The 14,153-nt window shown below is 43.7% G+C and overlaps 1 protein-coding gene across 3 annotated transcripts in view; it reads right to left on the bottom strand.

Moving 5' to 3' along the window:
- The window catches only part of LOC133640222 (src substrate protein p85-like), a 53,533-nt gene that overhangs the window by 37,627 nt on the left and 1,753 nt on the right, over nucleotides 1-14,153 (bottom strand). For all 3 annotated transcript variants that reach the window (XM_062033707.1, XM_062033709.1, XM_062033708.1), the window contains 4 exons: nucleotides 12,162-12,270; nucleotides 12,008-12,081; nucleotides 11,801-11,930; nucleotides 4,638-4,748 (listed from right to left, as the gene is read on the bottom strand). In XM_062033707.1, the coding sequence (XP_061889691.1) occupies nucleotides 4,638-4,748; nucleotides 11,801-11,930; nucleotides 12,008-12,081; nucleotides 12,162-12,245 (399 nt within the window). In that variant the 5' untranslated portion in view covers nucleotides 12,246-12,270. The remainder of the gene's footprint in view (nucleotides 1-4,637; nucleotides 4,749-11,800; nucleotides 11,931-12,007; nucleotides 12,082-12,161; nucleotides 12,271-14,153) is intronic.

Below are 14,153 nucleotides of genomic sequence, written 5' to 3'. Positions count from 1 at the left end.
ATCTCTGTGAAGAAAGTCTTGTGTTGCCCGGACCTGGAGCTACTAGCTGTTAGCCTCCGGCCATACTATCTGCCGAGGGAGTTCAGTCACGTGATCTCCCTCTGTGTTTACATTCCCCCGAGGGCTGATGCAGACAATGCATGTGAGATGATCCACGCCATCACATCAAGGCTATAGACAAAACATCCTGAGGCTTTTTTCATCATTTCTGGGGACTTTAACCATGCTACTTTGGACTCAACGTTAGCTGCTTTTTACCAGGCTGTGGATTGTCCCACAAGAAACAACAGGACAATTGACCTACTCTATGCTAATGTCAAGGATGCATACAAGGTCACACCCCTCCCCCCACTAGGGAAGTCTGACCACAATCTTGTCCATTTGCAGCCAAAATACACCCCCCTGGTCCAAAGGCAGCCTGTTAACACTTGCTCTGTGAGGAGGTGGTCCCCTGAAATGGAAGATGCCCTCAGGGACTGCTACAACACCACAGACTGGGACGTGCTGCTTCCACAGGGTGAGGACATTGATGGGCTGACTCACTGTCTCACGGATTATCTCAACTTCTTCGTGGATGTGATCTGCCCTGCTAAGACTGTTCGGTGCTACCCTAATAACAAACCCTGGGTAACACAAGAGGTTAAAGCTGTCCTCAACAAGAAGAAAGCTGCCTTCAGGAGTGGAGACAGGGAGGCAATGAGAGCAGCACAGCGGGAGGTGAAACAACGCGTGAGGGAGGCTAAGGACAGCTACAGCAAGAAGCTGGAGCAGAAGCTGCAGCAGAACAACATGAGGGAGGTCTGGGAAGGTGTGAAAACCATCACAGGCCACAATACAAAGACCAGAGCTGTTGGGGGGACAATAGAGAGGGCCAATGAGATGAATAACTTCTTCAACCGTTTCAACCAGCCCGTGTCCTCTCCACCCCTCATTCCCCATCGCAGCCACCCCCTCTTCTTTTCCCCTCAACGCACCTCCTCCCCAGCCATGGAAGCACCCCCCTCCACCACCTCTACGCAGACATTAGTCATCTCTGCGGACCAGGTCAGAGGTCAACTGAGGAAGCTACAGCCTAGGAAAGCAGCAGGCCCAGACAAGGTGTGCCCCCAACTCCTGAAGACCTGTGCTGCAGAACTGGGTGAACCACTCCAGCGGATCTTCAACCTCAGCCTGCAGCTGGGGAGAGTGCCCACCCTCTGGAAGACGTCATGCATTGTTCCAGTTCCCAAAAAGAACTGCCCCAGTGAGCTGAACGACTACAGACCAGTGGCGCTCATCTCTCATATAATGAAGACAATGGAGCGGCTCTTTCTCAGCCTCCTCAGACCACAGGTGCAACATGCCCAGGACAGCCTGCAGTTTGCGTACCAGGCAGGCGTTGGTGTGGAGGATGCTATCCTTTACCTGCTGCACCGAGCCCACTCACACCTGGGCCGCCTTCTCCAGGACAAGCTGGACAGAATGCGAGTGGACCCCTGCCTGGTTGCCTGGATTTCAGACTACCTCACCGATAGGCCACAGTACGTCAGACTGAAGGACATCACATCTGACACTGTGATCAGCAGCACCGGAGCACCGCAGGGAACGGTGCTGGCCCCTCTTCTGTTCACCCTGTACACCGCTGACTTCTGCTACAACTCAGAGCTGTGTCACATCCAGAAGTACTCGGATGACACAGCCATCGTCGGGTGCATCAGGGACGGCAGAGAGGAGGAGTTTCGGAGGCTGGTGAGGGACTTTGTTGTCTGGTGCCACAGCAACCTCTTGCAGCTCAATCCAACAAAAACCAAGGAGCTGGTCATTGACTTTGTGGGGCTGTATAGCTCGGTTGGTAGAGTGGCCGTGCCAGCAACTTGAGGGTTGCAGGTTCAATTCCCGCTTCCGCCATCCTAGTCACTGCCGTTGTGTCCTTGGGCTAGACACTTTACCCACCTGCTCCCAGTGCCACCCACACTGGTTTAAATGTAACTTAGATATTGGGTTTCACAATGTAAAGCGCTTTGAGTCACTTGAGAAAAAGCGCTATATAAATGTAATTCACTTCACTTCACTTCACTTGACTTTGGGAGGTCGAGTCCAAGGTCACAACCTATTGTGATCGAGGGAGTCGAGGTACAGACCGTGGACTCATTCAAGTACCTCTGGGTGTGGATGGACAATAAGCTGGACTGGACTGTTAACACAGACCACTTGTACAGGAAAGGACAGAGCAGGCTGTACTTCCTGAGGAGGCTGCACACCTTCAACATCTGTAAAAAACTCTTGTGGATGTTGTAGCTGTGGATTTTCTTGTGTGTACCAGTCTGTGGTTGCCAGTGTTCTGTGCTACATCGTAGTGTGCTGGGGGGGAAGCATATCTAAGAAAGACAGCTGCAGACTGGAGAAACTGATCAGGCGGGCCGGTTCTACGATCGGAATAAAACTGGACTCACTGGTGACGGTGGCAGAGAAGAGGACTGTGGAAAAACTAGTGAGCATCCTGGATGATGCCAGTCACCCTCTGCATACCGTTGTCAGTAGCCAGAGGAGCCTGTTCAGTGCTAGACTGCTTCATCCCAAGTGCAGGACTAATAGACTCAAAAACTCCTTTGTTCCACACGCCATTAGACTGTACAACTCCTCTCTGGGGGGAGGGGGGGTACTAGGATGACAGGGGATGCAAAACAATGACAGTGAAATACTTTTTCATAACATGGTCACTACTGCCTAGTTTCTCTTGTTATATTCTTATTTTAGTGTTATATTTTTATTCTCATTGTTGCTTTTTATTTTTATTCTATTGTAATATTTTTCTATTTTGTCTCCATTTATAACCCCATTATTTACTTTTTACAATTTTGTACACTGCTGCTGGAATTTAAATTTTCCTGAGGGTAGTGACCTTGTGTGTCAGCGTGTCTGTGATCTTCTTTTAATTCTCTTTTTTTTATATATATATATATATATATATATTTTTTTTTTTAAATATATTTTATTATTATTATTATTTATTTTATTTTTTCCCCCTCCCTCAGGGGGGGGATTCGACAGGGCGGTTGCTGGTTGTTCCATCTCCATCGTTGGGGTCCCTGCGGGTGGTCCTGCGGCGGCTGACTTGGGGGCTGGGGGGTGGGCTCGTGGGGGCCCGGTTGCTGGTGGGGCGGGGGCGGTCTTCCCATCCGGTTGCGGGGAGTCTCTGGGCCCCTCGGGCGGGGCGTCCCGCCTTTCTGCCCGCGTGGGGTGTGGTCTCTCGTTGGCTTGAGGGATGGCTGTCCCCTGCTTCTCCTGTGCCTTGTCCTCTGCCGTGCGCGTCTGTCTGCGGCCTGCTGCTGGCTCTTCCGGGCGGCACGGTGGGCCGGGCTCTGGGGTTCCTGTCGCTGGCCGGCCTGGCTGCGTGGGGCCGGTGGTCCCTTGTTCCCTGGGCGCCACACCTGCTGTTTGTGTGTTGGGCTCTCTGGGTGTCTGGGGCCGTACGTACTCTGGCTCCCACACACACTGGGAGTCAAATATATTGTACATACAAATACACATATACTCACCGTTATTCATACATACATAGGTACCTACGCTCCCACATACTTACACAAATACAGTACATACCTACATACTCAAAGTTCGTACATCCACACGCACATTCACTGTACAAACATACATATACACATACATGTACATATACATTCACTGTACAAACATACATATACACATACTGTACATATACATTCACTGTACAAACATACATATACACATACTGTACATATACATTCACTGTACAAACATACATATATACATACTGTACATATACATTCACTGTACAAACATACACATACATTCACTGTACAAACATACACATACACATACTGTACATATACAAGTACATATACATACATACATACACTCATGCATATAATCACGTTTCATCAAACACAAATTAACATTGTTACCCTAGGGTAAACTGGATAACACATGGCACACTGACAAAGCTTAACCTATTGTTACTATAACAATCTACAAGGTTAATATAGCTGGCTTCTCTTTCTTCCCCTCCATTTTTCTGCTTTCTTTTGTATCTCTAGTTATCATTACATATATGTATTGTTGCATTTGAACAACTGTATTGTTGATAATAGAGGTAAATTATTGGTATTATTCATTATCAATATCGCAATTTCTATTGGTATTTGTATTGCTCCATTTGTAGTGTCATTGTCATTTCTGTATTATTATTTATTTCACTAACTGCTTCTTTGCTATCACTTTTACCATCATATTTGTACATATCCTATTTGCTGATGTTGCTCTATTGTTGTTGTTGTTATTGTTGTTATTGTTGTGTTTGCTGTTGTTGTTTTTGTCTCTATGTCTTATCCCCCTCTTGTCCCCAAAATTTCCCCCTTTGTCTTCCTTTTTTTCTTTTTCTATCCCCTCCTGCTCCGGCCCGGCTGCACCAAATGATAATATAAATACATTTAATAAAGCCAAATACAAATAAGGCAACAAGAGAAGTATCCCACACTTCTCTTTTGTAAAGTAAATTTTTGTACAGCCTATATGGGCATCTACATCAACAATATGATTTGCCTGAGAAGCTGGACAGGACAAAATAAATAAATAAATAGAAAAGAAAGAAAATGTTATAAGTGATCAGTAACAGGAAATACCTGGTCAACTCGGTCAGCTTGAACACCAAACTTTCCTCCGAAACCCTTGGAGTTATCAGTCTGGGAGCAGTGCTTCGATAACAAACTCTGGTAATCATGGCCTACAGCAGACTGTCAAAACACACACAGACAAATTATAAATGATAAATGGGTTATACTTGTATAGCGCTTTTCTACCTTCAAGGTACTCAAAGCGCTTTGACAGTATTTCCACATTCACACACTGATGGCGGGAGCTGCCATGCAAGGCGCTAACCAGCACCCATCAGGAGCAAGGGTGAAGTGTCTTGCCCAAGGACACAACGGACGTGACTAGGATGGTAGAAGGTGGGGATTGAACCCCAGTAACCAGCAACCCTCCGATTGCTGGCACGGCCACTCTACCAACTTCGCCACGCCGTCCCCTGATGAAATAATAGATCAAATACAGAATATTATGTTGTGATGCAGGAATGGTTAAAATAAAAGAAGGAAAGGGGAGAATGAAAATCCCAGCGAGCAGTTAGAAGGAGTGACATTGGGGTGTCACATTTACACACAAACAAGAGTGCTCACTCATCACATTGATGTTGCAGTGGATAAACAGACCAGAGAGAAAATACTGAAAGGACGATGGTGCTTGCCAGGGATGAGCATTGAATGACACAGACGTGCGCGCGTCTGTCATGCATATGCACGCGCACGCGCACACACACACACACACACACACACACACACACACACACACACACACACACACACACACACACACACACACACACACACACACACACACACACACACACACACACACACACACACACACACACACACAAAAATAAATAAATAGGCTTTGAAAAAACCCTCAAAAGTAACAAAAAACAAAGACTAAACAATTGCTCTGAACGTTGGGTTTAGCTTAGGGATGGCCATCTCTTATCTCTACTTGATATTTGTCTCGATTCAATGGCAACAATCCAATACATTTAAGATGCATCAATGGCCATTGTGATTCTATTCCACATGATTTACCGTACATCCTGATCACGATGCATGACGATTCAAATATGCAGAGTCGGCGCTGATTCCATGTAACAATTTGAAATGATTCCCGTGTATTTGCAGCATGGAACATTTTGCAAATAGCGTTTTTTTACAAGATGCTTGTTTCTCTTTTAAAACAGTATTACAAACCTGACATTTTGAATGTAGATGTGTATGATATCAGCCATTCTTACTTGGTTGTTGCTTACAAGGGCCTACCCACAATTATTTGCATCAACTAAAAGGAAGTTATAAAAGCAATTTGGGTAATTATTTGTTTTATACAGTACTGTATTTTGGTAAAATACATCAAAATCGAATTGAATCGATACGAGGTATAATCCGATAGACCGTGAATTCACCCCCGAAACCACAGAGATTAATGCAAATCGGTCATACCATCCCTAGTTTATTTCTTCATGAAATAGCAAATATATTTGAGATAGGCAGATGCCATTACACATCAGAAGTGAAATGGGCAGTTATTGACATAGTTCAACTATTGCTTGTACATTTACCTGTGACTTTCACAACAGAAAAGGAGAATGAGCGCTGATAATTTTTTTAATCTACGACAATTAATTGACAATACTTTCCTCCATTTTTTAAATTTTATAAAAATGTTTCTGTTTCCATCTGATATTTTGCCAATGGGAAAATCGTGTATGGTTCTGAGCTGGGAGTGTGATATTAGGCTGCAGGGTGCCGTGGCGTTTGACTGCTCGTTAGAGCCAGTGTGAGAGAGAAAAAGTTGTCATGCTGTAATGGCCGCAATAAAGTGCGCATCTTGCTGTAAGGTATACAGTGCTGTTTTGTAGATACCAATAAAAAGTGTTCACCATACATCCAGTTTTTTTGTTGCAGCCTGCCTTAAACTTAGACCACCACAAATTAATTTGGTGCTATAAGTGGCGTATGCAGCGTAACTTAACACAGCTCAGGCGCACCAGGTCTGCCAGATAATACGGAGACGTAGCAGGAAGGATAAGTGTTGCTAACTTAGCAATTTTGTAGCTATATTTAGTAAGTGTTAAGACAGCTACATGCTAGGAGTGCAACAGTAAATCTAGTAGTATTTTTCAGTACAGTGGCAAACCAAAATTCCACACAGTATGTATTAAAAGAGAAGGACAGGAAGTGTTTCTTGTCTTATGCAAATACTCGGTTACCAAATACAAGCTATAGGGCAAAAAAATGTATCAAGATCATTTTTTTCATATCATCCAATCTTGATTATTATCAAAAAAAATTAAGATTGTTTTTAACCTGCCAGTTTTAAGCATCTGTACTAAAATCATAAGAAACTAAGAGCAAATAAGCATAATGAAATGAGGAAAATCTGAACTGTTGAGACTAATAACTAGGGGTGCAAAAATACATGTACTTGTATCAAACGGTTCGATCTGTTCGGTTTATCAACTTGTGACGATACGCCTGGTGCTGAAAGCTCAGTGGATCTGCGCTCGAATATGCCGCCTTAGGCTGCTAAGTTGAGCGCAGATCGAATAGCAGCGACTCCCACATTCATTGAGACCAAAAAAAGGTGTTAAGACTGAAGCCACATGCGAAGCTGTAGCTGCTGTACCTCGTTGCAACATGGCTAATGCCTCAAATACACCTGAAATCAAAGATCCTCCATCATTACAGCTCAGCTTTGTGCGTTCTGATTGAACGTACATTCAAGATGGCGCCGTCGTGTGTGGCTGGCCGTCTACCGCTCTCAGTCTGGTTTCAGTTTTTGTTGATTTTATCCTACTGCACTAAACAGTTCGAGTCTCTGCTGGTGTATGTTCGCCAAGAATTGTTGGTTTTTCGACCACCTATCAAAAATAATTTTTCTTTTGATCTTGGTGGTCCAAATGTTTTGCCCCCGTTGCTGTCAGGAATACCAGCTCACCTCTTCCGGGTACCAGCCCTGAGCTTTCCGCGGAAGCGTCGCCGCGGCACCCGTGGTGGCCGCCGGGTGGGGCAGAGAGTGCTGTTGGCGTGCTCTTCCGGCGCTGCCCGGACGGGAAATGGATTGGGCGGTTCCCTTGTTGCTTGCTGGCCCTCCGTGGATCCATCGGGTTACCCTGTGCCGAGAGTCGGCCCCGATGAGAGACCGGGGACGCGCCGCGCCCGCACCTGCTCAGCCCGGTGCCGCCAACGTGGGGTGAATCCCTCCAATTTAAAGTTGTTGTGCCGGGATTCACGGTATGCTGCGACACCGGTCTCATCTCCTGCCAGAATTGGTCTGGTAAACGCCAGATCAGTGGCGAACAAAACGTTTCCACTCAGGGATTTCTTCGAGTCACGCTGTCTGGACTTCATGTGCATAACGGAAACGTGGCTCGGTACCGGTGAGTCCAGCGTTTTCTCCGAACTTCTGCCGGCAGACTGTTGCTATTTTAACTCTCCTCGTGCATCAGGCCGTGGAGGAGGAACGGCGACACTTTATAAAAATGACTATAAATGTAAGCAATGCTTTCCTTCGTCATTTTTTGCCAGCTTTGAATTGACTTTATTTGAGGTGTGTCGCGCTGACGCGGTGATGTGCGCTGTCATTTACCGCCCGCCCAAATACAATAAGGACTTCATCAATGACTTTTCGGACTTTTTAGCAGGAATTATGCCCCGCTATGATCGTGTCCTCATTGTTGGAGATTTTAATATCCATGTATGCTGTCCCGACAAACCACTGGTGAAGGATTTTTTAAACCTTATTGACTCTTTTAATTTGACACAGTTTGTGTCTGGCCCCACACACGGACGTGGTCACACGCTTGATCTTGTCCTTTCATATGGTCTACCTGTGTCTAACTTGGACATTTGTGACAATGTGCTTTCAGACCATATGCCTGTCATATTTGAGGCCAGTTTTAACCGCTTGACAGCTGGAGCGAGCGCTCCTGCGCGTCTCTGTCGAGTTTTTAACCCTTCCACTGCTGGTCAGTTTATTACTGCTTTTAACCAGGTTTTTTTACCCTCTGACTCTGTTTTTTCTAGCACAGAGTCTGTTTTTTCTGACACTGAGAAACTCAATGTATTGTTTGACTCCACCTGTGACACAGTCTTGAACTCAGTGGCTCCTTTAAAAATCAAAAAGGCCAAAACTAAATCAGAACCCTGGTTTAATGAGAGAAGCCGTGCGATCAGACGTGAGTGCCGCAAAGCTGAACGCAGGTGGAAGAAGGACAAGCTTCAGGTGTCACTCCAGATTTTAAAGGACTGTTGGCATCGATATCAGAGCACAGTAAAAGAGGCAAAAAGAGAACATTTGGCAAACATTATTGCCTCAAATAGTCTTGACCCTCGTGTTTTATTCAAAACCATTGACTCTGTTCTTAACGCCCCTCAGCCTACATGTTTGGAACCCTCCTCTGAATTGTGCAATGCCTTTTTAAAGTATTTTATTGATAAGATTGCCACAACGAGGGCTCTCATCTCTGTTCCGACCTCTGACCCTTCTGTCCCGTTTAACTACTCTGCTGTTTTTAATCAGTTTGAGCAAGTGACTCTGCGGCAGTTACAAGAGTTAACTAATCATATGAAGCCCTCAGGTTCCCCCCATGATGCTGTCCCTCCTACATTTTTTAAAGAAGTGTTTTCTTGTATAGGGCAGCCTGTTCTTAACATTTTAAATAGCAGTTTGTTTTCTGGTGTGGTTCCTACCAGTTTTAAACACGCCGTGGTTCAACCACTTTTAAAGAAACCTGGTCTGGACAGTTCAGTTTTAGCCCATTTTAGACCCATTTCTAAGCTGCCTTTTCTCTCAAAAATCTTGGAGAAGATTGTTTTTACCCAGTTAAACACTTTTTTAGAGGACTCTGATATTTTAGAAGTCTTTCAGTCTGGGTTTAAACCCCTCCATAGTACCGAGTCAGCATTAGTAAGGGTTTTTAATGACATCTTTCGAGCAACAGACTTAGGTGATCATGTGATTTTAGTTTTACTCGATCTAACAGCAGCATTTGATACGGTGGACCATAATATTTTAATTAGCCGCCTACAACATCAAGTGGGCATCTGTGGTACTGCCCTGAGTTGGCTGAAGTCATATTTGACTAACAGGACCTTCTCTGTAAATGTTGCTGGTTCTGAATCTTCTGTTGCTCCCTTAACATGTGGGGTCCCACAGGGCTCAGTTTTAGGACCACTGCTCTTTTCTATTTATTTACTTCCCCTGGGCTCAATCCTAAGAAAGCATGGTATTTGTTTTCATTGTTACGCTGATGACACACAAATGTATTTTCCGTTAAAGAAAAATCATGCCTCTTCAATACAGCCATTACTTGCTTGTCTTGATGACATCAAGGCCTGGATGGCCCTAAACTTCTTAAACTTCAATGAAAAGAAGACAGAAGTAATAGTGTTTGGACCTGGTGGTACCTGTGAGCTTCCCCCTGTTGACTTTGGCCCCTTGGCTTTGTACGTTAAGCCCATGATCACCAACCTGGGTTTTCGTATTGACAGTGATTTTAAATTGGACCGTCAGATTGGCACAGTGGTGAAAGCCAGCTTTTTTTATTTACGTCAGCTGGCTAAGGTTAAAAACCTTCTTTCTAGGCAACAGTTTGAGACAGTAATCCATGCCTTTATTACATCTCGGCTGGATTACTGTAACGCTTTATATTTTGGAATTAGTCAGTCCTCCCTCTCACGTCTGCAGCTGGTCCAAAATGCAGCTGCCCGACTTTTAACAAACAAGAAAAAGAGAGCACATTACTCCTGTTTTAGCCTCCCTCCACTGGCTGCCTGTGTCTTTTAGAGTCCATTTTAAAATTATCTTACTTGTTTTTAAATCCTTACATGGTCTTGCCCCACCTTACCTCTCTGAGCTGCTCCACCTCTATGCCCCCACCCGGTCCCTCAGGTCAGCTGATCAGCTGATCCTGGAGGTACCCAAATCCAAGCGTAAGCTCAGGGGGGACAGAGCCTTCTCTGTTGCGGGCCCCAAACTCTGGAATGATCTTCCACTTCATGTGAGACAGGCTATTTTTAAGACCCTTCTTAAAACCCATTTTTATTCACTGGCTTTTAACCCAGCATGAGACTTTAAACTGTTTTTAACTTTTAACTTTTTTAACTGCTTTTTATCTAACAAAATTGTTCTTAGGGTAATTTTGTATTTGCTTTTTTAATGTGTATTTTACTTCTGTTTTAAATTTTATTTTTTAGTCTGTCCTTTGCCTTTATTTCTTTGTGGTGTACAGCCCTTTGTTTTTCAACTGTGGTTGTTTTTAAAGGGCTTTATAAATAAAGTTGGTATGGTATGGTATGGTATCATTCAGATCTGGCGTGTGGAACTATATTGATTTTCGTGTTGAGTATGACCCTGATGGCAAACGTGTCGTGGACAAAAATACAACGGTATGTTGCAAGTGTAACACAACGATAAACTACAAGAGTTGAAATACAACAAACAGGACAACCCATTTACGCCGGCATCAACTCGATGCGGAAATAGGTGAAACAAAACAAGAACAAGGCGCTATATCACAGGCTACAAACTTTACCAGGGGCATTTAGAGAGCTTAAAGCACATGATTCAAAGAGGGCAAAATAAATAATTGAGGTGATTGCTACCTTTATTGCTGTCAAAATGCGCCCCTATTCTGTATGTCGGGTTTGCTGCGGACACTTGAGCCCTGTTACAAGATTCCTTCACAAAACTATTTCACCGATATCGTAGTTTCTGCTTTGTATAACAAGATAAAAGCCCAATTAGAGACAACAGTGTCCGTAGCACTCGCTGTTACTCTGCTGCTAAGAATGCACCACAGAAGATGGGTGATTCATCAGATGCATTTTTTTAATTTTTTTTTTTTTTTTACAAGGTGCTTGTTTCATATGGTGCTAAGTATACACAGCAGAAAATGGGGCAGGTATAGCTGCATCAGATACATTTAATATAAAAACTGTACTTTTCAGTTGAAGCTAAAATGTTGATAATTAAAAAAAACTTTGAGTAGAAAAATGCATGGAAATTTCTCTTTTTTCGGGTCGAGAAAATATCAAACCGTGACACTAAAATATTGAACCGAACCGAACCGTCAATTTTGTGTATCCCTCCTAATAACCCACAATGATCCATGTTTTAAAAATTCAAAAATGAACATGCACATGCCTCATGGCCAATTATGTCACAAAGTTTTCTGTACCTTGTCCATGCGGTCCTGCTGCACCCCAAATTTTCCTCCATATCCATGTGAGGCCTTAGGCATGTTGTCCAATTCCTTCTGCTTCAAGCTGGTATGCTCTGTTGACACTGTTTCACGGAGGCGGTGGATACTATTCCAAATAAGTAAAGTCAAGGACACTTTATACCTTAGCATTCTAAACAGCCGAAGAAATATCTGTATTCTCACTTTATGTGCTCCTGATGTCCTGAACCAGCCACTGTCTTGGCACCCCAGCGTTGCTCCTTTTCAGATACATCGTTCTAGAAATCCGGGAGAAAAAAACAAAAAATGTTTGGCAAGAAAAAGACGTGACCAAAGATGATGTGCAATGCTACTGTACCTCAAAGTCGGGGTCAGTCTCCCAGTCATCACCACCTTCATCTACAGCCACTTTTATTGACTGTCCTGCTGCTGCCTTCCACATCTTTAGTGAGCCTTTGCCAAAAACGCTGGAACAAAAAAAAAGTACTGTTGCAGTTGCACCAAAGATTTTTTTCACAAACACAAGACTGCAGAAATTGAATGTTGTGATGATGTAAGCAGGAAGTATGCACTTATCTGAAGTAGGTATGGGCCAATAACTGGTTTTAAGGTCTGTATTATAAAGTGACAGTTTCAAAACGACAAAAAAGTTTCCTTCATACCATCCGTTAAGTATAAGTAAAAGTTGGAAATCCTTTCGGTGGTGTGTGGCTGCAGCAGCAATATCAGGACCCCTCCCGATGTGCACAGCCCTGCAGGCTGACGACAGATGAAGGAGCTAGTCCCCTAAACCTGAACTTTTTCCTGCATTTAAAATGAGCGGTTTGAGAATGATTCGCCTTCTGTAAAAATACAGACAGTAATGGTGGAGGAAGAAGAAAATGTATGCTAAAATGGCAAACACTAGCTATCTAACGTGACGCGAAGAATAGAAGCACAGGCATAATGTTATATTTTACTCTTACGCTAAAATAAAGTTACAATCGAGGCACAGTTTTGCTCAATTTGTAGAGGAAACAGAGATATTCATTATGTAGACTTTCGACTAATATTGTAAGAGTTAAAGGCCTACTGAAATGAATTTTTTTTATTTCAACGGGGATAGCAGATCCATTCTATGTGTCATACTTAATCATTTTGCGATATTGCCATATTTTTGCTGAAAGGATTTAGTATAGAACAACGTCGATAAAGTTTGCAACTTTTGGTCTCTGATAAAAAAAACCTTGCCCCTACCGGAAGTAGCGTGATGACGTTGTCAGTTGTTCACTCCCTCATATTTTCCTATTGTTTTCAACACAGCTAGAGCTATTCGGACCATTACCCCATTAATTTGAGCGAGGATGAAAGATTCGTGGACGAGGAACGTTAGAGTGACGGACTAGAATGCAGTGAAATACATATTTTTTTTCGCTCTGACCGTAACTTAGGTACAAGCTGGCTCATTGGATTCCACACTCTCTCCTTTTTCTATTGTGGGTCACGGATTTGTATTTTAAACCACCTCGGATACTATATCCTCTTGAAAATAAGAGTCGAGAACCCAAAATGGACATTAACAGTGACTTGTATCTCCACGACAATACATCGACGAAGCTCATTAGCATTAGCTACGAGCTAACATGATAGCTACGAGCTAACGTGATAGCATGTCTCAAATGCAGATAGAAACAAAATAAATAAATCCCTGACTGGAAGGATAGACAGAAGATCAACAATAGTATTAAACCATGTACATGTAACTACACGGTTAATAGATCTCAGCCTGGCAAAGCTTAACAATGCTGTTGCTAACGACGCTAAGGCTAACTTAGCAACCGGACCTCACAGAGCTATGACAAAAACATTAGCGCTCCACCTACGCCAGCCAGCCCTCATCTGCCCAGCTCATCAACACCCGTGCTCACCTGCGTTCCAGCGATTGACGGCGCGACGAAGGACTTCACCCGATCATCCGTGCAGTGGCCGGTTAGCATCGGCTAGCGCGTCTGCTATCCAAGTGAGTAATCCTTGTTGTGTTGCTACAGCCGCCGCTATACACCGATCCCACCTACAACGTTCTTCTTTGCAGTCTTCATTGTTCATTAAACAAATTGCAAAAGATTCACCAATACAGATGTCCAGAATACTGTGGAATTATGAAATGAAAACAGAGCTTTTTTGTATTGTATTCAATGGAGTACCAATACTTCCGGTTCAATGATTGACGTCACGCGCATACTCATCCTCCGAAGGCTTTTTCAATCGGAAGTGTGGCGGGAATTTTAAAATTGCACTTTATAAGTTAACCCTGCCGTATTGGCATGTGTTGCAATGTTAAGATTTCATCATTGATATATAAACTATCAGA

The sequence above is a fragment of the Entelurus aequoreus genome, linkage group LG02 (genome assembly GCF_033978785.1).
Source record: "Entelurus aequoreus isolate RoL-2023_Sb linkage group LG02, RoL_Eaeq_v1.1, whole genome shotgun sequence".
Classification (NCBI taxonomy): domain Eukaryota; kingdom Metazoa; phylum Chordata; class Actinopteri; order Syngnathiformes; family Syngnathidae; genus Entelurus; species Entelurus aequoreus.
Note: the sequence above shows the minus strand (reverse complement) of the source record. Positions and strands in the feature narration are given on the sequence as shown.